The sequence below is a fragment of the Coccidioides posadasii genome, chromosome 2 (genome assembly GCF_018416015.2).
Source record: "Coccidioides posadasii str. Silveira chromosome 2, complete sequence".
Taxonomy (NCBI): domain Eukaryota; kingdom Fungi; phylum Ascomycota; class Eurotiomycetes; order Onygenales; family Onygenaceae; genus Coccidioides; species Coccidioides posadasii.
The window spans coordinates 3,362,327-3,380,163 of NC_089408.1; the positions used below are offsets into that span (position 1 = coordinate 3,362,327).

Consider the following 17,837-nt stretch of genomic DNA (forward strand, 5'->3'; position numbering starts at 1 on the left):
TCTGTACAAGCAAGATTCATCAAGATAGAATCTCAGCAGTCAGAGTGGAAAATAGACAAACAAGATCTTTTGACAAAGAGTAGCAAGATCTACATCTTTAATAATCCAGCTCTAAGATAGAAACTACTACAAGTCCACCACAATAATTTATTCACAGATCACTTAAACATGGCAAAGATATTTGTCTTGCTCTGGCAAAAAAATAATTGACAATTAATAAAACAAGATGTTCAGATGTACATACACAAATACCAAACCTATTAATAAGAGAAGACTTCAACACACAAATCATATAAGTTACTTGTATTATTGCTGACATCCAGTGGTCTCTGGTGTTCAATATCTATAGACTTTATAATGAATCTCTCTTCAAGTGAAGAGAAGAGAAATCCATATAATGCAGTTCTGATTGTTGTGAATTAATTTATAAAGCTTGCATATTTTCTTGCATGTAGAAAGAAGATTAATATATCAGAGATGGTAAATCTTCTGTTCAGAAGAGTATTTAAAGACTTCAGATTTCCAAATAATATTATTTTGGACTGGGAATCTGTTTTCACAAGTGAATACTGGTCAGAGCTATGTTTTCATATAAAAGTTAGACAAAAACTTAGCACAGTATTCCACTCACAAACAGATGACTAAATAGAGACACTGAACAAGATTTTGGAGGGATATCTTCATATTTATTGTAGTTATAGACAAGACAACTGAAAGAAGTGGCTTGTGTATGCAGAATTTGTATATAATAGGTTAGAATACTCTGTGACACACATGTTCTTATTTAAAGCAATGTACAGCTTTAAATCTAGAGAATCAGACAAGATTCAGAAGTCAGTTGATGACAACAATAACATACAGACAGCATTTAACAAAAGACTGAGAATAATCTCTGCATTAAGAGATAGTCTGGTAGAATGTTTGACAAAAGCAAAAGAGAATTAAGTATAGTTCTATAATCAAAAATATCAAGATAAAGTATATGCATCTGGTGATGAAGTAATGTTGTCATCAAGAAACCTATAAATAATATATTCTTGCAAGAAGTTAGACAATAAGTACTATAGATCTTTCTTAGTGATAGAGATTATAGAAAATAATACATATTGACTGAAGCTTTCTCCAAGCTATCAGATCCACAATGTTTTTCATATCTTAGTGTTGAAACTATACCACACAAGAACAGATGAGACATTAATATATTCTTCTGCAGTACTGGTAGATAATTATTATGAGTGGGAAGTAGATGAAATCTTGAACAACAAAGCACACTACTGCAAGAGATATTATCTAGTGAAGTGAAAAGAATTCTCTATTGAGAAATCAACATGGAAATCTGAGGAAAATCTTGAAAATGCACAAGAAATTCTTAAGAATTATCTAAAGAAAAGACAAAATTACAAGAAGATAAATAAATCTATATACAGAAAGAAAGATAAATGTGACACAAAACAAATATAAAGATTACAACATATCTACAAAATCAAGAATTTAACAGCAAGAAGATATACTATAAGAGTATCTGAGACACAGTCACAACAGTAGTGAACTGGCTATAGATAAGTAAGACTTGAAAGTTACAGATATATTTAATATAACAACAGACAGAACTACAACAGAAGATACAGTTATAAAAAAAGACATTACAGATAAAGAAGTAGAAAGAGAACAAAGTATTTCTACAACACTTCAAAAACCAGAAGAAATAATATTAGTTAGATAATTAATAGAAGATATGAGATTGGCCTAAGCAGAAGTTAGTCTGAGAATAAGTAAGATAATACAGAAGATCTACAAGACTGATTTCTGTATTATCTTAAAGAGCTTTGATTCCACTTATCAAACAAGTTATAAGATAATTAAGTAAGACTTGAATGTTTGCAACTTTATTTTCTATCTGAGAGAGAACAGTATAAACTAAGCTTGATGAACAAGAGAACTCAGACAGACTGTTTTTAATAGATTCTATCTCAGACACAAGATCTACAGTCTTGACTATATAGTGTGAGACAGAACAATAATGTTTCATAAAAGATTCTTCAACAGTAAAAGTAGTCTGATAGTGATAATATTTAACAGCTTCTGAGTTGAGCCTATGAAATTCACATATGAGTATACTCATGCACTTGATATTGTATGGATGATATGAATTAGCTGCATCAAAACTATAGTATTTTTCTTGAAGTTGCAAGAGCTGACAAACTAGTTTGATGATGGATTCTGGAATCTACAGCCATATCAGAACAACAAGAAGAACAAATAAAAATACACTTATATTATAATAGATATAAGTTTAATATTTTAAACAATAAGAACAAGATTTCTTCTTGATATTCTATAGACAAGACTTGTCTTCATTCAGACAGTCTATAAATATTAAGTAAATACAGACAGAGTATGAAAGAGTATCTTCTTTATTATGTACAACAGAATCTTTCAACAATAATATTGTAATAAGTTATAAAACAAATGAGAAACAACATCTGAGCTCAAACAAAGCAGAAGAAAAGAAGAAAGAAGAGAGTCAGAAACTCTCTATTTATATTTGTTATAATATATCAAGATTGCTAGTTTCATAACTTGTTGATAAACAATGTAACAACAGACAACAGATAATATAGTAATCAGACAAGCAAACAAACAAAGAAATAAGTACATGACAAAATGCTGAACTTTTGTAATAAAATAATTGCTGTTCTACAACAAAGAATGTCTACTGCAACTAGTAGTAATATGCATGTGGGATATCTATATAGACAAGCAGTGAGTAATGCAGAAGCTTATACATTCAAGAATCTATAATACTTCATTAATGATAGAGGAGCTATGATAATGTACAAAAAATCACTTTGATAGCCCTATGCCTTGGAGTTCAAGACCTCTGAGAGGGGGGATAGTGTTATGAATGTAGATCTAGATCAACCAAGCATCAGATGATGTTGGATGTTCAGGGGTATTCATATGATCCCAATACTGAATGTATAAGGATCACACAATTTGCATGGATTGTGGGAACCCCAGTGTTCAGTCTCTGAGTGAGAGAACCCCTACATTTTATGCATAACTCTCTCTCATCAGTTGTGGGCATTGTACCTACTTAGCTCTTTTGTACCCCTAATCCTGGGAAAACCTATGTGACCTACGACCGGTTCACCTAACACTATACTAATTTCTATGCTTTAAAGAATACATTTATTTAATATTTAATAGCTATTTAATAATAAAGATCTGGTTGTTGAGATATTTAATAAATTCATTGCGTGGAGCATTTGGCGAAATTTGGCTTGTTTAGTGGTGTGGCTTGTTTAGTGGTGAACTACCTTATCTCTTAGTCATCAAATTCAAGAGTTCAAACTCATTGGAAGTGAACTCTCCATGCACCACAACATAAGCCATGTATGATTGAAACCCAAAAATTTTTCCCCATCTGTTCATACAAGAATAAACTGTTAACTCTAGACTGATATTTGTGCTGCAAGCCCAGAAGTTTACTTTTTACAATTTGTGCTACCCATCATGGAATCTGAAATCCAGGCACAAATTCCTGGTATTGATCATGTGATATCAGAATATTCAGTGGTAAGGTGTACCTCGCCTGTTAAAATAGGGGAATAGACTGGTGAACGATAGACTCCCCATGGCTGTTCAAATATCTTACACTTGTTCATAGGGCTATCTCACCCATGCCTCCAAAGCCTATGTAGAGGACATGGATCCCACAGCTCCATCACCTTTGTCAGAAGCAGCGGAAACTGTAACTTCTTTATTACTGTCTGCTTCTGGAGACTTCAGTTCCGAAAATGAAACCACAATCCGGAACTTGGTGGAGAAATTCATCTCCTCATTAAGCGCCGCAAATGGTGTTGATCCGGAACGTAGGCAAATGCCCTTTGCTGCTAAAAAGCTCGACCAAACGATCCATGTGGGATCTCAAAGGAATATCTCTTCGACCTTAGGTTTGACAGGTGTTGCTGTTGACCTTGAGGCAGCTGCATCCAGAAAGGTCGAGTCCCGTGTGGACAAAAAGAAGCTAGAAAAGGCAGAAAGGAAAATCCGAGCCAAACAAGATAAGAAGACTATGAAAAATGTCGAGTATGAGGCTTCAAAACTCATCAATCAACCTGATGCTACGCAATCGTACGAAGAGTTTTTCATGGCTGTTAACCCTCTACAATTGGGGTCCGACTCACAGTCAAAGAGCAAAGACATTAAAGTGGATGGAATAGACATCTCTATCGCGGGAAATCGGATATTAACAGATACCTCTTTAACTTTAGCTTATGGGAGGCGCTATGGTCTAGTTGGCCAGAACGGAATTGGAAAAAGTACACTGTTGCGAGCCCTTAGTCGTAGAGAGGTTGCTATTCCAACACACATTTCCATCCTCCACGTGGAACAGGAGGTTAGTGAACACATCCCATTTTCTATGCATGCACAATAATATATGACTGTATACTGATGTTTTTGACTAGATAAGGGGTGATGATACACCAGCCTTACAGGCGGTTCTCGATGCCGACGTTTGGCGAAAGCGTCTCCTAGAAGACCAAAACGTAGGCAAGTTTCTTCTTTTATAAGAGAAGCGAAACTGACCCATTCAATAGAAAATTACATCCCAACTCGCAAATATTGATGCGGAGAGATCGACTATGGCAGATACTTCCAAAGATGCATTAAGATTAGACCAAGAACGAGAGGCTCTTGATACCACCCTCGCCGATATCCACGCTAAATTAGCGGAAATGGAATCAGACAAGGCTGAACCACGGGCAGCAAGTATTCTGGCAGGACTGGGCTTCTCCCCAGAGCGACAGCAATACGCTACGAAAACATTTTCCGGAGGTTGGCGAATGCGATTGGCCTTGGCTCGTGCTCTGTTTTGCGAACCTGATCTTCTACTGCTTGACGGTAATCCTTCCCCAGGTGTATCCGTCGTTAAAACGTCGTAACTGATAATCCTAGAACCGTCAAATATGTTGGACGTCCCGTCTATCACATTCTTGTCGAACTATCTACAAACATATCCAAGCACCGTTCTGGTCGTTTCTCACGACCGAGCTTTTCTAAATGAGGTGGCTACCGATATTATCCACCAACATTCAGAAAGATTGGATTACTATAGAGGAGCAAATTTCGGTGAGCATAAAAATTCTATTCGAGGCGACTAGCACCAGACTAACTGCGATCGGTCAGATTCGTTCTATGCTACCAAGGAAGAGCGGAAGAAAAATGCAAAGAGAGAGTATGAGAACCAAATGGCACAGAGAGCGCACTTGCAAGGTATACTCAATTCAAGGCACGTATCATGGTGAAACATTGGCTAATTTTGCTCCTTCCAGCTTTCATTGATAAATTCAGGTACAATGCTGCCAAAGCGGCTGAAGCTCAGTCGAGAATTAAGAAGCTTGAGCGGATGCCAGTCCTTACTCCCCCAGAGAACGAATACGTGGTTCACTTCAAATTCCCTGATGTGGAGAAGCTGTCACCTCCTATCGTCCAAATGTCCGAAGTCTCTTTTGGATACACGAAAGACAAGGTTTTGTTAAAAAATGTCGACCTTGACGTGCAGTTAGATTCGAGAATAGGTATTGTCGGGCCTAATGGGGCGGGAAAAACGACGGTTTTGAAACTTCTTACTGGTCAACTACAGCCCTCGTCTGGACTTATATCTCAGCACCCCAGACTCCGGGTTGGGTTTTTTGCCCAGCATCATGTTGACGCCCTGGATATGAACACGAGCGCTGTAGGCTTCATGGCCAAGAATTATCCGGGAAAAACGGAGGAAGAGTATAGACGACATCTAGGAGCGTAAGTCCCTGCCACTTTCCTGCGAAGTTTCATCCAAAATACTTGAGGCTTACTGGCGATCGCAGTTTCGGCATTACTGGCATGACTGGCCTTCAAAAGCTGGAGCTCTTATCTGGAGGTCAAAAGTCCCGTGTGGCATTTGCATGCATATCGTTAACCAATCCTCACATTTTGGTCCTGGACGAACCGTCCAACCATCTCGATATCGAAGCGATGGATGCGCTTTCTGAGGCACTTCAAAACTTCCAGGGTGGCGTTCTGATTGTGTCCCACGATGTCACCCTACTCCAAAACGTTTGTACAAGTCTGTGGGTGTGTGATGGTGGTACAGTGGAGAAATTCCCAGGGGACGTGAATGCTTATAAAAAGAGGATTTCAGAGCAGGCAAACGCAGCCGGTGTTGTTGCCGCTCATTGAGCCTTAGTGTAAGCCCCTAATACTGGCGAAATTACTGGAGAGCAAGTTCGCCTTCGCTTTTATAGTATATTTGCTAATAACCACCTTAAAAACAACCTAGTATTCTTTAAAAAGTATGACTATATGATTTCTAGACATTGTGCGTAGTTTAGGGAGTAGATAACTTTGCTCCCTCAGGCCCAAGAATTGATTTGTTCATCTACTAGCCGCTTGTATTCTACACCGTACATAGCAGAAAGCCGAAGACGGCAGATACTGCTCCTCCAGCCAGCCAGTTGGGACCTGACGGGATGCTGGCTCCGTGGGTTATTCCGAACATGCTAGCTTGGAATCTGAGGGGGGTTAACCGCCAAGCGCATCCAGACTATCCGGCCCCTTCTACTCCGTACTCTGTACTCAACACCTCTAACCGTGATGATGAACTTCATTCGCAAGCTATTCCCTTCCACCAAATAGCAAAGCCGGAAGCCCGGAATCTGCAGAACAGGGAAGAAGGCCAGAAACCCAAGAAATACAAGATATGGACGACGATAACGCCAACAACCCCGACGCTCCTCTACTCTCCGAGAACCGAACAAGCCCTCGATCGTGGTCCCAGTCGAGGACACTCTTAGGAGGAGAAGGCGCTCACGCAGGTGCTAAAGCTGCTACGGAGGACTTGATTCCTAATGGCTCGGGGACGTGGTTTATATGGGCACTTACACTATCCGCAGGCCTCAGTGGACTGCTGTTTGGATATGAGTACGACTCTAGCCGTTTGGCCCATTTCCCATATCTGGCATTGGGTTATGTCTGATTCAAAGATGGAAATATATATCACAAATTTATACCCTACTTGCTTATCGTACGCTTGTTTCATCCACCTGTCCTGACTTTGTGCTTCCTGGTGATGTAGTACCGGCGTCATTTCATCGACCTTAGTATGCATCAAGACGGATCTGTCCCATCGAGAGCTGACAACCTTGGATAAGAGCTTAATCACATCATCCACAAGTCTATTCGCGCTTATCTCGAGTCCCATTGCGGGAGCGTTAGGTGACAGGCTTGGAAGAAAACCCGTCATCTTGATCGCAGACGCTCTATTCGTCGTCGGCGCTCTGTGGCAAGCGGCCACCTCAGATGTCAGTGGCATGATTGTCGGTCGGAGTTTGGTGGGGTTGGCCGTTGGAGCGGCAAGTCTGATTACGCCCTTGTACGTAAAGATGCGCTCAAGTGCGGGCGAGCAACGTCTTGATTTCTCCTTTCTGCTGGTTCAAGCCGTTGCGGAAGAGTGCAGCACATCTACGACGTTATTGAATGGCGTGCTGATTCGATCCTGCACCTCTAAATCTAGGTACATTGCTGAACTCTCCCCGTCAGAAATTCGGGGCAGATTAGTGACTGTTCTCGCGCTTTTCATCACCGGTGGCCAGGTAACTGCCTATGTAACCGGGTGGCTACTATCTACAGCTCCATCAGGCTGGCGCTGGATGGTTGGGCTCGGCGCCCTCCCAGCTTTGATTCAACTTTTCATCCTTATATTCCTCCCAGAGACACCACGGTGGCTAGTGAAAGCCGGCAAGGATAATGAAGCCCGTCTGGTATTAGGCAAAGTTTACGGCAAGTCTGATATAATCAGACAGGCGGTCGATCGGATCATTCGAGATATCGAGAATGATATTAATGAAGAAATCCAAAGGTTGGCCCCACAGCAAGACGCGACGTCCGAGGCCTCACAATGCCTAAATTCTATGCTCCAATCCTGGAGCAGCCTATTCCGAATTCCCTCAAATCGCCGTGCCCTGATTATAGCTTGTATGCTACAGGGTTTTCAACAACTCTGTGGTTTCAATTCGCTGATGTATTTTTCGGCAACCATTTTCAATCTCCTTTCTTTTTCCTCGCCAACGTTAACATCGCTATCAGTGGCTGTGACGAATTTCATCTTTACCTTATTAGCTTTCTCCCTCATCGATCGTATCGGCCGAAGACGAATTCTTCTCTCATCTATTCCAATCATGGCCCTCTCCCTTCTCTTCTGTGCAGCCGTATTCCCTTCTATGGATATCTTTCCAACTCCGGGTAAAGGGGTGGCTGCCGGAGTCGACAGCAACGACTACGCAGCTGCTCCCCAATCGGGCCTTAAACCCGTACTCATTCTTATATCCCTGACAATGTATACCGCTTCCTATGCCTCTGGTTTGGGGAACGTTCCCTGGCAACAATCCGAACTGTTTCCCCTTCAGGTCCGATCCCTCGGTTCTGCACTCGCAACCGCGACGAACTGGGGATCAAATTTCCTCGTTGGGCTTACATTCCTGCCACTAATGGAGTTCATTTCACCAGGTTGGACATTTTTGATTTATGCAGTTGTCTGCATTGTGGGCTGGCTTGCCGTGTGGGCTATTTATCCTGAGATGAGTGGGCTTGGATTGGAGGATGTTAAAAGTCTGTTAGTAGATGGATGGGGCGTTAGTGAAAGCCTAGAGAGGTTTGTGAAAAGGAGAGGAAATGTTGTTCAGACATAAACAAAGGATATATATATGAATTGAAGCATTTGCCAATAGATTAGCTAGCTATTTTTATTAGAAAGCTTAGGCATAACCAGTATCAGTGGCAAGGTCTTGATGGTCGAGAAACGACAATCCATGGCCCCCTTCTCTCGAATATGGAATTTGAATATGAGATTCCTGGATTGTATGATGTCTATCTCAAGGATTAGCCGCTAATCACATATCCATGCTGTTCACATATGTGCATGCTGTATATGTTAGACCTTCTTACCTTGATTTGGGAGAATTTTGGGAACTAATGTGTACTTATGGTCCACTGGCTGCCTCATGTCCACCAAGAACTTGAGGACATGGTCAATGCGTAGTTGTGAGAGCTGAATAGCATACACACTACACATCACCTTGGAACACAAGATAGAAAAGCTACCAGATAAACCCATCTCTCGTTTTTTACACCTATTTGCTTAATCTGGCGCGTCAGGATGGTCTCTCAACTCCAGCCGATGGTATCTTTTTAAAAAAGTTATCTTATAAAGGATCTATCCACCAAACGTCTGGCTCCCCTACGAGTTTAGTGACATGATAAATTTTAAAACGAATTAACTTCAAAAACAGATCTCTTATTCCCTGGAGGCTATCAACCTTCCTGAAAGGAAACTTTACCCAAATGGCATTTACTAGGAAATCACTTCTTTTCCATGCCATGTGGGATTGTCGCCCTGCAGCTGTTGCAACAAATCAAAACAGGATCCAATACATTTATAAAGAGCTAGCAGTAAAAATAAAACTTTCATCTCATTGCTGACTCAGTGCTAGTCAGCATTAACTAAGGGGTATCACAAGCAGCAGGTATTAAAGTAGTATATAGTGTAAGTTCCACGTCCATGTCCCTCATGATGGGCTCAACGCAGAGGGATTTTTCAAGAGAATAAAGCATGCGATGACAAGCAATGGCAGATAACGTCAAGTGGGCGAAAATAGACTAGTAAAGTTCAAAGCTCAGTGGGACCGTAAAACACCTCCGAGTCTATTTAAATCATTTGTTTGGTTCTTAGTCGAAGGGATTTATTGTTGATAATCTACTTCTTGCTCTGGGGTAAATTGCGGAGTGAAACGGCTCTTCGCACGAATCCGATGGCCGTAGAGATAGAAGATAAGTGGGATTGGCGCCAAACTGGCCGCAACGCAGCCAAGGAGCGTACCAGCCCAGTTCATTCCCAGTGCATTGAACTAAAAAGAATTTGTGAGTATTAGCTACCAAGAACTAGGAATTTGAAACGGGCAGCTTACCATAAACCGGGAGAAGAGCGGGAATCCTGCAGCGGCAAGTGACCGAAGAAGCGCGTTGGCAGCAATGGCAGAGGCAGCGCTGTGATATAGTCAGTAAGCGCGCATACTTGACGATAAGTGCCAGAATCAAACAAAATAGAAGGCCAACATGGAGACATACAATAATATATATGCGTCGATAATATAGTTTATAGATTGTAAGAAGATGACCAAGAGCCCGAATCCCGTCAGGATGCCGGACAGCGTCGGCACAATCCAGTGGATGCTCGCTTTATAGCCGGACCAACCAAACCAGAACAAACCAGCCGCGAATGCGATGCCTCCAACAATAACATGAGGGAGACGCCATTCGGGAACGCTGATATTATTATTTGCAGCAAGTTTTTGAGTGTACCATCCTTGTGAAAGGATAATGGACATGCCACCGATGAATTGACCAACAATCATGCCAAAATACGGGAGGCCACCGACGCCCCGACTGAAACCATGAATTTGTTGAAACACGATGGGATAGGCTGTCAAGAAAAGATACAGAAGACCATAAATAAAAGCGGTGTATATGCTGAGAAGAAGAACGATAGGCTCCGTAAACAGAATTTTGAGGGGTCGGCTGAAATTCTTCTGAACAAGCTCGGCAAAGTCGACTTCAATCTCCTCTTGTTTGGCGTGGATTCCCCAGTTCTTAGTACGACGGCGCAATTCGGCCGCTTTCTGAACAAGTACGACGGGCGGGTAGGTCTCTGAGAGAAAGAAATAGTTAAGAACGAATGCACTGACGCCCAGGATTCCAGGGAGATACGAGGTCCAGCGCCAGCCGAGGTGGCTTTCAGCCATAAAGCCACCAATGAATGGCGCCAAAAGCGGACCAGTGAACACAGTCATAGAGAACGGTGTGATGGCGAGGCCCCTGAGGCGGTTATCAAACATATCGGAGAAGACAGCCGCAACTACGGCTACAGGGGAGGCTCCAAAGAAACCTCCGAAGAACCGACAGAGCATGATGGTCTGGAGATCTTTAGCGGTTGCAACGCCGAATTGGAAAACCGTGAATCCGAACATGCTCAAAACGATCGGTAGTCGACGTCCTTTGAGCTCAGACAAAGGCGCCCAGATAATAGGGCCGGTCGCGTAACCAAGGACAAAGAGTGACAATCCTAAAATGCCAACTTCAACGGACACCCCGAATACCCTGGCTACGTCACCGGTCACTGTAGAAAAGATGCTGCTGGTAAAAGATGAGATGATAGTCGTCCAGGCAAGTATTACGGCAGTTGCCACTCTAGTTTCCAGAAGAAAAAGTATCGTTAGCTCACCGGTCTCTCTGCAGAGCTTTGGGTATATAATATCGACCCCCGGGGGGGTGGAGGGGCCTTCACGTACTTTCGTTTCATACTCCAATTTTGAGGGTGTAAGGGATCGTCCGGACCGTCAAATTCGACCACATACTCTTCCTTTTCCGGTAGTGGTGGTGGATATGGCTTTCCTGCCCCAAAGGCCGGCAGAGGTCCCTTTGGGGTCCTCGACCGAAAGCTTGCCCCGACTGTCGCACTATGCTGACTTCGCTGGGTGGCGATGCGACTTAGGGCGGTAGGATGCCGCTCCAAGTCTCGGTATGTTGGGGCCCTGAAGATATCTGTGCCATCTATGCTAGAGATGGAACCACTGGTTCTCGAAGATGATATGGAGGAATCAGACAACCGTCGTGATTCTATCTCAAACGGAGGAGGTAGATGGCCACGGTCGGCCTGCTGCTCGGCCTTCTCAAGGTCCCTAGAGACGGTATCCATCCTCACACGAAGTGCGGACGGTGCGAGAAGATTGCGCACTTGGTTTCACCACCCAGGATGACCTTTCGAGCAATGCTACGACTGGAAAATGGCAGTGATCAAGGATATCAAAGTGAGAATGCACTTGGGAGATTGGAAATCACAGTAGTATATACTATTTCGGGGTAAACTTTTCGGTAACGAATGTATGTAGCTATATACACATTCAATAGAGAGTAGAGGGAATTTCAACGAGAAACGGATGTTCCCATCTATATTTATGTCTATAGGGAGGCGACAGTGAGGTCAAGAAGACTTTTCACTGAATGAAAAAAAAAAAAAAAATTGAGGATCACAAGCATCCCGTCACTTTACATATAAACTCTAGAATGGGGATGAGGGGGAAGGTGGCAAATATCCGTAATCGGATTGATATTTTAGAGTTAGGTCGTTAAAAGTCATCGGTGGTTCTGGAATGTAACAGATGGGGATGATTAGTGGTTCTGCTAGAAGAATAGCCTACAAGTGGGCCCAAGTTCGTGAGATAAGAAAAAAAGGGGAGGAATGGCCTGACTCTCACACGGCGCATCGTTCTACTCGAACGAATTGGTGCCAAAGCTGAGGAGTGACCAGCAGGACTTTTCTCTCTCCTACCGACCATGTCAGCGATGAACCCGGGTTGTCAGTGCTTTGATGATGTCAGTAGGTTTTCGGTGTCTTGGAGTTCGGCACGGGCATTTGCCGAGACCGACGAGACAGCCGGGCGCGTGGCGGTGTCGAAATATCCGGGAGTAAAGTACGGAGACCTCCGCACTCCGCGTCCAACAAACCTCTCGCAATTAAGACATAATTTCAGGTGAAACGGAAAGTCAAAAACAACATCACACCAGACATTGGGAAATTAATTGTACCGAAAACATTGCTGGTACAGAGTACTGAGTACTCCGTCCTCCCTAACGAATCACCAATGATTTTTTTTAAAAAACAAAAAAATAAGAATTAAAAAAAAATTCTTCCCTGCTCAACTAGTTGGTTATCGAGTGAGTTAGTTTGTCTTGGCATCTGTGGCTGGAGTGTTTTGTCGCTCAGCCCTACCGTCCTGGCCTCACAGACGGGAACTGTGAGACACTACTGAGAATAGCAGCACTCTGTCCGCCACCAACGGGTGGCTGCTTCTGCCGGCTTGTTTTTGATTCCTAACTGTTGACATTCATATGTATATTGTGCAGGGTGTGTATGTATGTATGTATGTATACATACATACATACATACATACATACATACACAATGGGCTTCTGTGGCAGTTTTCACACTCGTCTGCTCAAGATGGACGCAAGAATCTGCTCCCACCGCGTAGCGCCATTATTTGAACACTATACAGAGTACAGAGTGCTCCATACAGTATATATTACGGAAGAAAGGCTCTCCGATGAGACTGAAGAATTATTAATTATCTAGCTCCTTAGATCATGTACCTGTGCGGTTCCATGCCATGTCGATGCCTCCTGTCGACCCGGAGTAATCTGGATCAGACCGGTCCTAGGTAAGCACTCGGCCAAATATCTGAGTCTCTGCCTCTCTACGCAGTATGGCCAGCGAGCATCTCCGTGCAGATGCAGGTGTGACGGTGAGTTGTCCGCCGGTGGGAAGGCGCCAAGGCTGCCCAAGCAGGGCGGGTCGCCGCTGCTGTCCTTTATTGCAAGTAGAGTCGCTGCTGCCGCACCACGAAGGCACCGCGCCCATGCCATTGGCTGGTATCCCTGCGCTAGACCGGTTCTGGCCCTGGCGCTCTGGCCCCTGTCCGCGCACCAGCCAATCAGCAGCCGCAGAGCCCTGGTGCCAAGCCTTTTCAAGCAATGTTGGCCAAGTTTGGAACGTGGACCTCCTCCCCTTTCACGGTTCCCCTTCCTGCGTGCCAGTTCAGCCAAACCTCTCACCTTCGCTTCTTCCCTTGTTTCGACAGGAGTTTATGTTCCTCATAATGTCGAAGCTCTCTCGTTTCCTGTCCTTGCATCCTTCGCTCTGCTAGTCCCTTCTCTGCCGTCCCCTCCCCCAAGACGACCGTGCCAAGGGGCAAAAGCCAGAAGGCACTCCTTTTTTCTCATGGATTTCTGATCCTTACACTCTTTTCTCGCGAGCTCAATCCAACTTTTGTCCTTCTTTTGACATAGTACGGAGTAGTCAGGCCCTCACTACGGCCATTTCACTCTTTTTTTTGTTTTTGGCTCCCACAATCTTTGTATGTACCTTCAAGAAGAGAAGAGAGGTCGATCTGTTTACATGAAACTTGGGGCTCCCACTCAGCCACTGCTTCCAGAGTCCCCTTTTTCCTTCTATCTCGACTCATCAGTCCCTTCGATCGTTCCAACTAGGCGTCAATCTGCAAGAGCATAGAACATACGCTGAATCGACCTTTTTGACATAACTGGTCTTTTGTACCAAGGACCCTTTTTGACGAGAGATGGCCCGTCACACCTATCGCGACCCCTCACGCTTGGTGTCTCGCGCCCTCGCCATACCTGTCGAACGGTCCATCATCCTCACCGCCCTGGAGCCCCCTTCGCTGGTCAAGAGAAACCCAGCAGATGCTGCATCGAGCTCTTCTGTACCGACCAAGACTTGTGGACCGGACGATACCACCGGAGTCTGTACCCGTCCTGTTAACAGCACCACCACTTTGACCCTACCAATCGTTCTTGGTGCAGTGTACGTCCTAACCCCGATACAATTTCCCCCTAGGAGGTAAAGTAAAAAGCAATTAGAAGATTTGAGCTAACCTGATCTTTAGAATTCCCTTGACTTGCGCGTTCATCGCCTTCTTTTTCCTGCACCGCAGACATGTCAAGAAGCTACGCCTTGAGGATGCGAACGATAAGCACAAGTCACTCGATTTTGGGCTAGATTTTGTGCCCTCGGGAAGTAATAACAATCGACGCGGGAATGGAGGCACCGGGCCATCCATGGCTGAAAAATCCACTCGTCGTGGCGGGCACGGTGTTTCTATGGATCTGACGCTGAATAGCCCTTATCTACTTCCCCCAGGCCTGCATGGATCCCATGAGTCGATCCATTCTTTGTCAAGGTCATTACATGGAGAGGATGACAAATATCGCCATGCGTCTGCCTTCCCTACCGCTGATAGCGGCTCCATACGATCATGCTCTCCAAGCTTCAAACGCGGAGGTGACGATGCGTCTAGCCATAATTCGCCCAGTTCTAAATATCCCTATGGGGATGATATGAATCAACATTTGCTGAAAAACGCCCAGCGCATGTCTCGATCCCCGCCAGCAATCGAATTGGATCCTATCGAAAGTGACCTTGGCCACCCTCCTCATCATGCGACAGCAGTTTCCGCATCGGAATCGGGAAATACAACCTTCCATGGTCGAAGTGAACTTACCGTCCCAACAGCCGTCTCAAGTCACGGTGATCGGAGCTCGAGTAGTAGTTCTGAAAGAGACGATTCGGTGCTCAGGAAAAGTAATAATTACCTAGGCGCATTAATCCAGCGGGGTGACGATCGGTCTCCGGAAAATGATCTTGGGAGGGTGCCGGTAACAACAAAGGCGGATGTTCCGCTGGACGAGCCAAAGATACAAGAACCTGTCCCAGACAACACCTCGAAGTCACCTCCCCCAGCAGAGGTACCAGCTACTGGTTATCCTAGCCCTTCGCAACCACCAAGGATTTCGCTTCCGATTGATGACGATAAGAGTGACTATGGAGATGAGTCGGAAGCTCCAAAAAGGCCTGTCCCGCAATTGAATATCCAGGACGTCGAAACCGCACCACCTAGCAATGACAAAGCTGCCAGGGCGACACTTGATCCGCATGATCACTACTATGATGGAGGTTATCAAATTGATACGCGCCGGTTGACCGTGGGAATCCGGCCCTTGCCGCCGGAAGATCCGTCAGATAACCCAGAACAGCGAGCTAATCGTATCCGATCATTCTACAAAGAATATTTTGATGAATCGAAGCCCCAAGATGACTATGTCGAAGATCACGGTCCTGGCGGAGCTGATTACGGACCGTTTGACCCGTATGGCGACCCGGGACACTACGCACATCCACGTCCCTTTGCACAACCCGAAGGACGCAGAGCCATGACTCCACCACCAAGAATGCCGCAAATACCTGTACAATATCGACGCCCTGGTCCAGGCTTTGGCCCGCCCAGTACTTCAAGCCGTTCCGGGACTCCCTCATTTTCGAGTGGACCGCGTGCTTTCTCATCCGCATCAGGTCGCATTCCTGTCAGAGGTCCCAGAAAACCGTTACCCCCGCCATCTCCTCTCCACATTCTTCCCACTCCTCATAAGCTAAAGGACGATTCCATTCTGCCGATCGACTTTGCTCCCGGCGCCAACTCGCGTGAACGTAGAGAAGGGCGTCCGGAAACACCCCAGGGTGGTGTGCGACCGTATATGCTCACGGTTCCAGCACATGTTCCTCTCGCATCATCGTATGATGACCTTGCTATGCTCCCTAGCCCGTAAGTACAAGTCTGCTCCATACTTCTAGTATTAATCCAGCTAACCGGCAGCCTCAGGCATGCGTTGAGGAAATCTGGGACTTTTACTGCCTTAGACTTTGTGCCTCCTCCCCGCTTCAAGAATGCCGACTCCGGCAGCGATGCAGGCAGCATTCGCAGTAACAGAACAGGTCTCTCAGCAGCGCAATCTTATAGCATTCGCACCGGAGCTTATCGCATTAGCCGTCTCCCACCCCAGACAGTTGGTACCAAAGATGATATTATTTCGAACCTCCGCCCTACCTGGGACATGAAAACCTAAAGCTGCTTGGATCTCGGTTATTTTCCCCTTTATGTACAGCTTGAGTGTTCCGTCTAATGAGCATTGTATGTCTTCCTGCGGGTGTATGATGATTTCACCATAATCGCGATTGTTCATCTTCGGGAAAATACCATAATTGCCTCGTTTTTTTCAACCTTTCTCGTTTTCTACCATTAAGTGACACTTGGTGTTAATAGACTTGGAGTAGTTGGTGATATGTTCCCTTTTCGTTTTTCCTTTTCCTTTTTCCTTTTTCTTTTACTTCCCCTCCCCCCTTCTCTTTTTTTGAGATGATTGGATTCCTGTAGGCAACTCGGTTTTCAATTTTGGGGGGGTGTGGGTATACATCGATCTGCTGCTTCGGCAGTCAATCATTTATGTACAGAGCGGACATCTTATATATGGTGAGAGCAGTTTAAACATAGGCATGTCTATAGGAAGTGGCTCATGGTGAAGAAATAAATAAATAAACAGGGTAAACTTAAAGAGGGTTTAGGTGGTACGGAGGAGAGACAGGTCTTAACTAGTTCATGTACAGAGTATGCAGGCCTGAAACATGGAGGAAACACTAGTTTTGGGCGAAAGGTGTTGACACTTGCGGGTGAGGCCTTCGTATGGTAGCTGTGACACAGACCTCACAAAAGAGGGGTCGTTCAGCAACAATATCGCGTTTCCAAGAATGAGCGACAAAAGGCGTCTGTTTCATCCCTGCGAGCCGAACCTAACTGAGCTCTCAATGTTGAATCTGTTAGGCCAACTTTGCCCATGGTGGATGTTAGCAATAGACAGCTTGAGATCGCCAGTCGAAGCACATTTTTTTATTTTTTTATTTTTTATTTTTTATTTTTTTTTTTAATTCAAGACCCGACTGTTGCGAGAGATGGGATCCTCGTTGTCCCAAGGTGAGTTGGGGCGCCTGAGTCAGGGCAACACAGGAAATATGAAAAAAAAAAAACGCCTCTTTGGGACTGGAGAGTCAGACAAGAACCCGCGCCCGTTGGAAGGTTGAGTTGGGAAGCCGACAAAGAGCGAGATTGGCCAAATGCGGCTCACCCAATGACACACCTCGGCACTACGTAAGTAATGTTCCAGAAAAGTACCTGTAATTCACGGTATTTGAGGTGTGAGGCCGAGCGGGATGTATTTGCTTGTCCCAATCCAGGGTGGCCGACGATACTGAATACAAACACTATCGGAACCCTATCCAGCCAGGCATTTCTCGCTCTCATGTCCGTAGAAAAAAAAAAAAAAAAGGAGATTTC

The 17,837-nt window shown here is 44.6% G+C and overlaps 5 protein-coding genes across 5 annotated transcripts; 3 read left to right on the forward strand and 2 right to left on the reverse strand.

Moving 5' to 3' along the window:
* Nucleotides 1-3,516: 3,516 nt before the first annotated feature.
* D8B26_003633 (uncharacterized protein) lies at nucleotides 3,517-6,310 on the forward strand (the record flags this gene model as incomplete). The annotated part of the gene is made up of 8 exons (XM_003068145.2): nucleotides 3,517-3,579; nucleotides 3,671-4,402; nucleotides 4,473-4,553; nucleotides 4,605-4,908; nucleotides 4,963-5,136; nucleotides 5,194-5,280; nucleotides 5,340-5,808; nucleotides 5,874-6,310. 8 exons carry the CDS (start codon nucleotides 3,517-3,519, stop codon nucleotides 6,223-6,225), a joined length of 2,262 nt encoding a protein of 753 aa, XP_003068191.1. The 3' UTR covers nucleotides 6,226-6,310.
* A 324-nt stretch (nucleotides 6,311-6,634) lies between these two features.
* On the forward strand, nucleotides 6,635-8,746 carry D8B26_003634 (uncharacterized protein). The gene is made up of 4 exons (XM_066124212.1): nucleotides 6,635-6,966; nucleotides 7,121-7,417; nucleotides 7,559-8,019; nucleotides 8,131-8,746. The coding sequence occupies exons 1-4, from the start codon at nucleotides 6,746-6,748 to the stop codon at nucleotides 8,730-8,732; spliced, it is 1,581 nt and encodes a 526-aa protein (XP_065980291.1). The 5' UTR covers nucleotides 6,635-6,745; the 3' UTR covers nucleotides 8,733-8,746.
* Nucleotides 8,747-9,782: 1,036 nt separating this feature from the next.
* Nucleotides 9,783-11,794, reverse strand: D8B26_003635 (uncharacterized protein; the record flags this gene model as incomplete). The annotated part of the gene is made up of 4 exons (XM_003068143.2): nucleotides 9,783-9,947; nucleotides 10,008-10,086; nucleotides 10,168-11,286; nucleotides 11,388-11,794. 4 exons carry the CDS (start codon nucleotides 11,792-11,794, stop codon nucleotides 9,783-9,785), a joined length of 1,770 nt encoding a protein of 589 aa, XP_003068189.2.
* A 1,433-nt stretch (nucleotides 11,795-13,227) lies between these two features.
* Nucleotides 13,228-13,787, reverse strand: D8B26_003636 (uncharacterized protein; the record flags this gene model as incomplete). The annotated part of the gene is made up of 2 exons (XM_066124213.1): nucleotides 13,228-13,570; nucleotides 13,711-13,787. 2 exons carry the CDS (start codon nucleotides 13,785-13,787, stop codon nucleotides 13,228-13,230), a joined length of 420 nt encoding a protein of 139 aa, XP_065980292.1.
* On the forward strand, nucleotides 13,733-17,428 carry D8B26_003637 (uncharacterized protein). Its single transcript, XM_003068142.2, has 3 exons — nucleotides 13,733-14,479; nucleotides 14,562-16,274; nucleotides 16,332-17,428. Exons 1-3 carry the CDS (start codon nucleotides 14,235-14,237, stop codon nucleotides 16,573-16,575), a joined length of 2,202 nt encoding a protein of 733 aa, XP_003068188.1. The 5' UTR covers nucleotides 13,733-14,234; the 3' UTR covers nucleotides 16,576-17,428.
* Nucleotides 17,429-17,837: the final 409 nt, after the last annotated feature.

Excerpts from the sequence above, each read along its gene's own strand:
- D8B26_003634 (XM_066124212.1), top strand. The coding sequence starts at position 6,746 with ATGGACGACGATAACGCCAACAACCCCGACGCTCCTCTACTCTCCGAG. Across the intron at positions 6,967-7,120 it reads GGACTGCTGTTTGGATATGA|TACCGGCGTCATTTCATCGA; the intron begins GTACGACTCTAG and ends CTGGTGATGTAG. Across the intron at positions 8,020-8,130 it reads CCGTGCCCTGATTATAGCTT|TGGCTGTGACGAATTTCATC; the intron begins GTATGCTACAGG and ends CATCGCTATCAG.
- D8B26_003637 (XM_003068142.2), top strand. The coding sequence starts at position 14,235 with ATGGCCCGTCACACCTATCGCGACCCCTCACGCTTGGTGTCTCGCGCC. Across the intron at positions 14,480-14,561 it reads CCAATCGTTCTTGGTGCAGT|AATTCCCTTGACTTGCGCGT; the intron begins GTACGTCCTAAC and ends CCTGATCTTTAG. Across the intron at positions 16,275-16,331 it reads CTTGCTATGCTCCCTAGCCC|GCATGCGTTGAGGAAATCTG; the intron begins GTAAGTACAAGT and ends CGGCAGCCTCAG.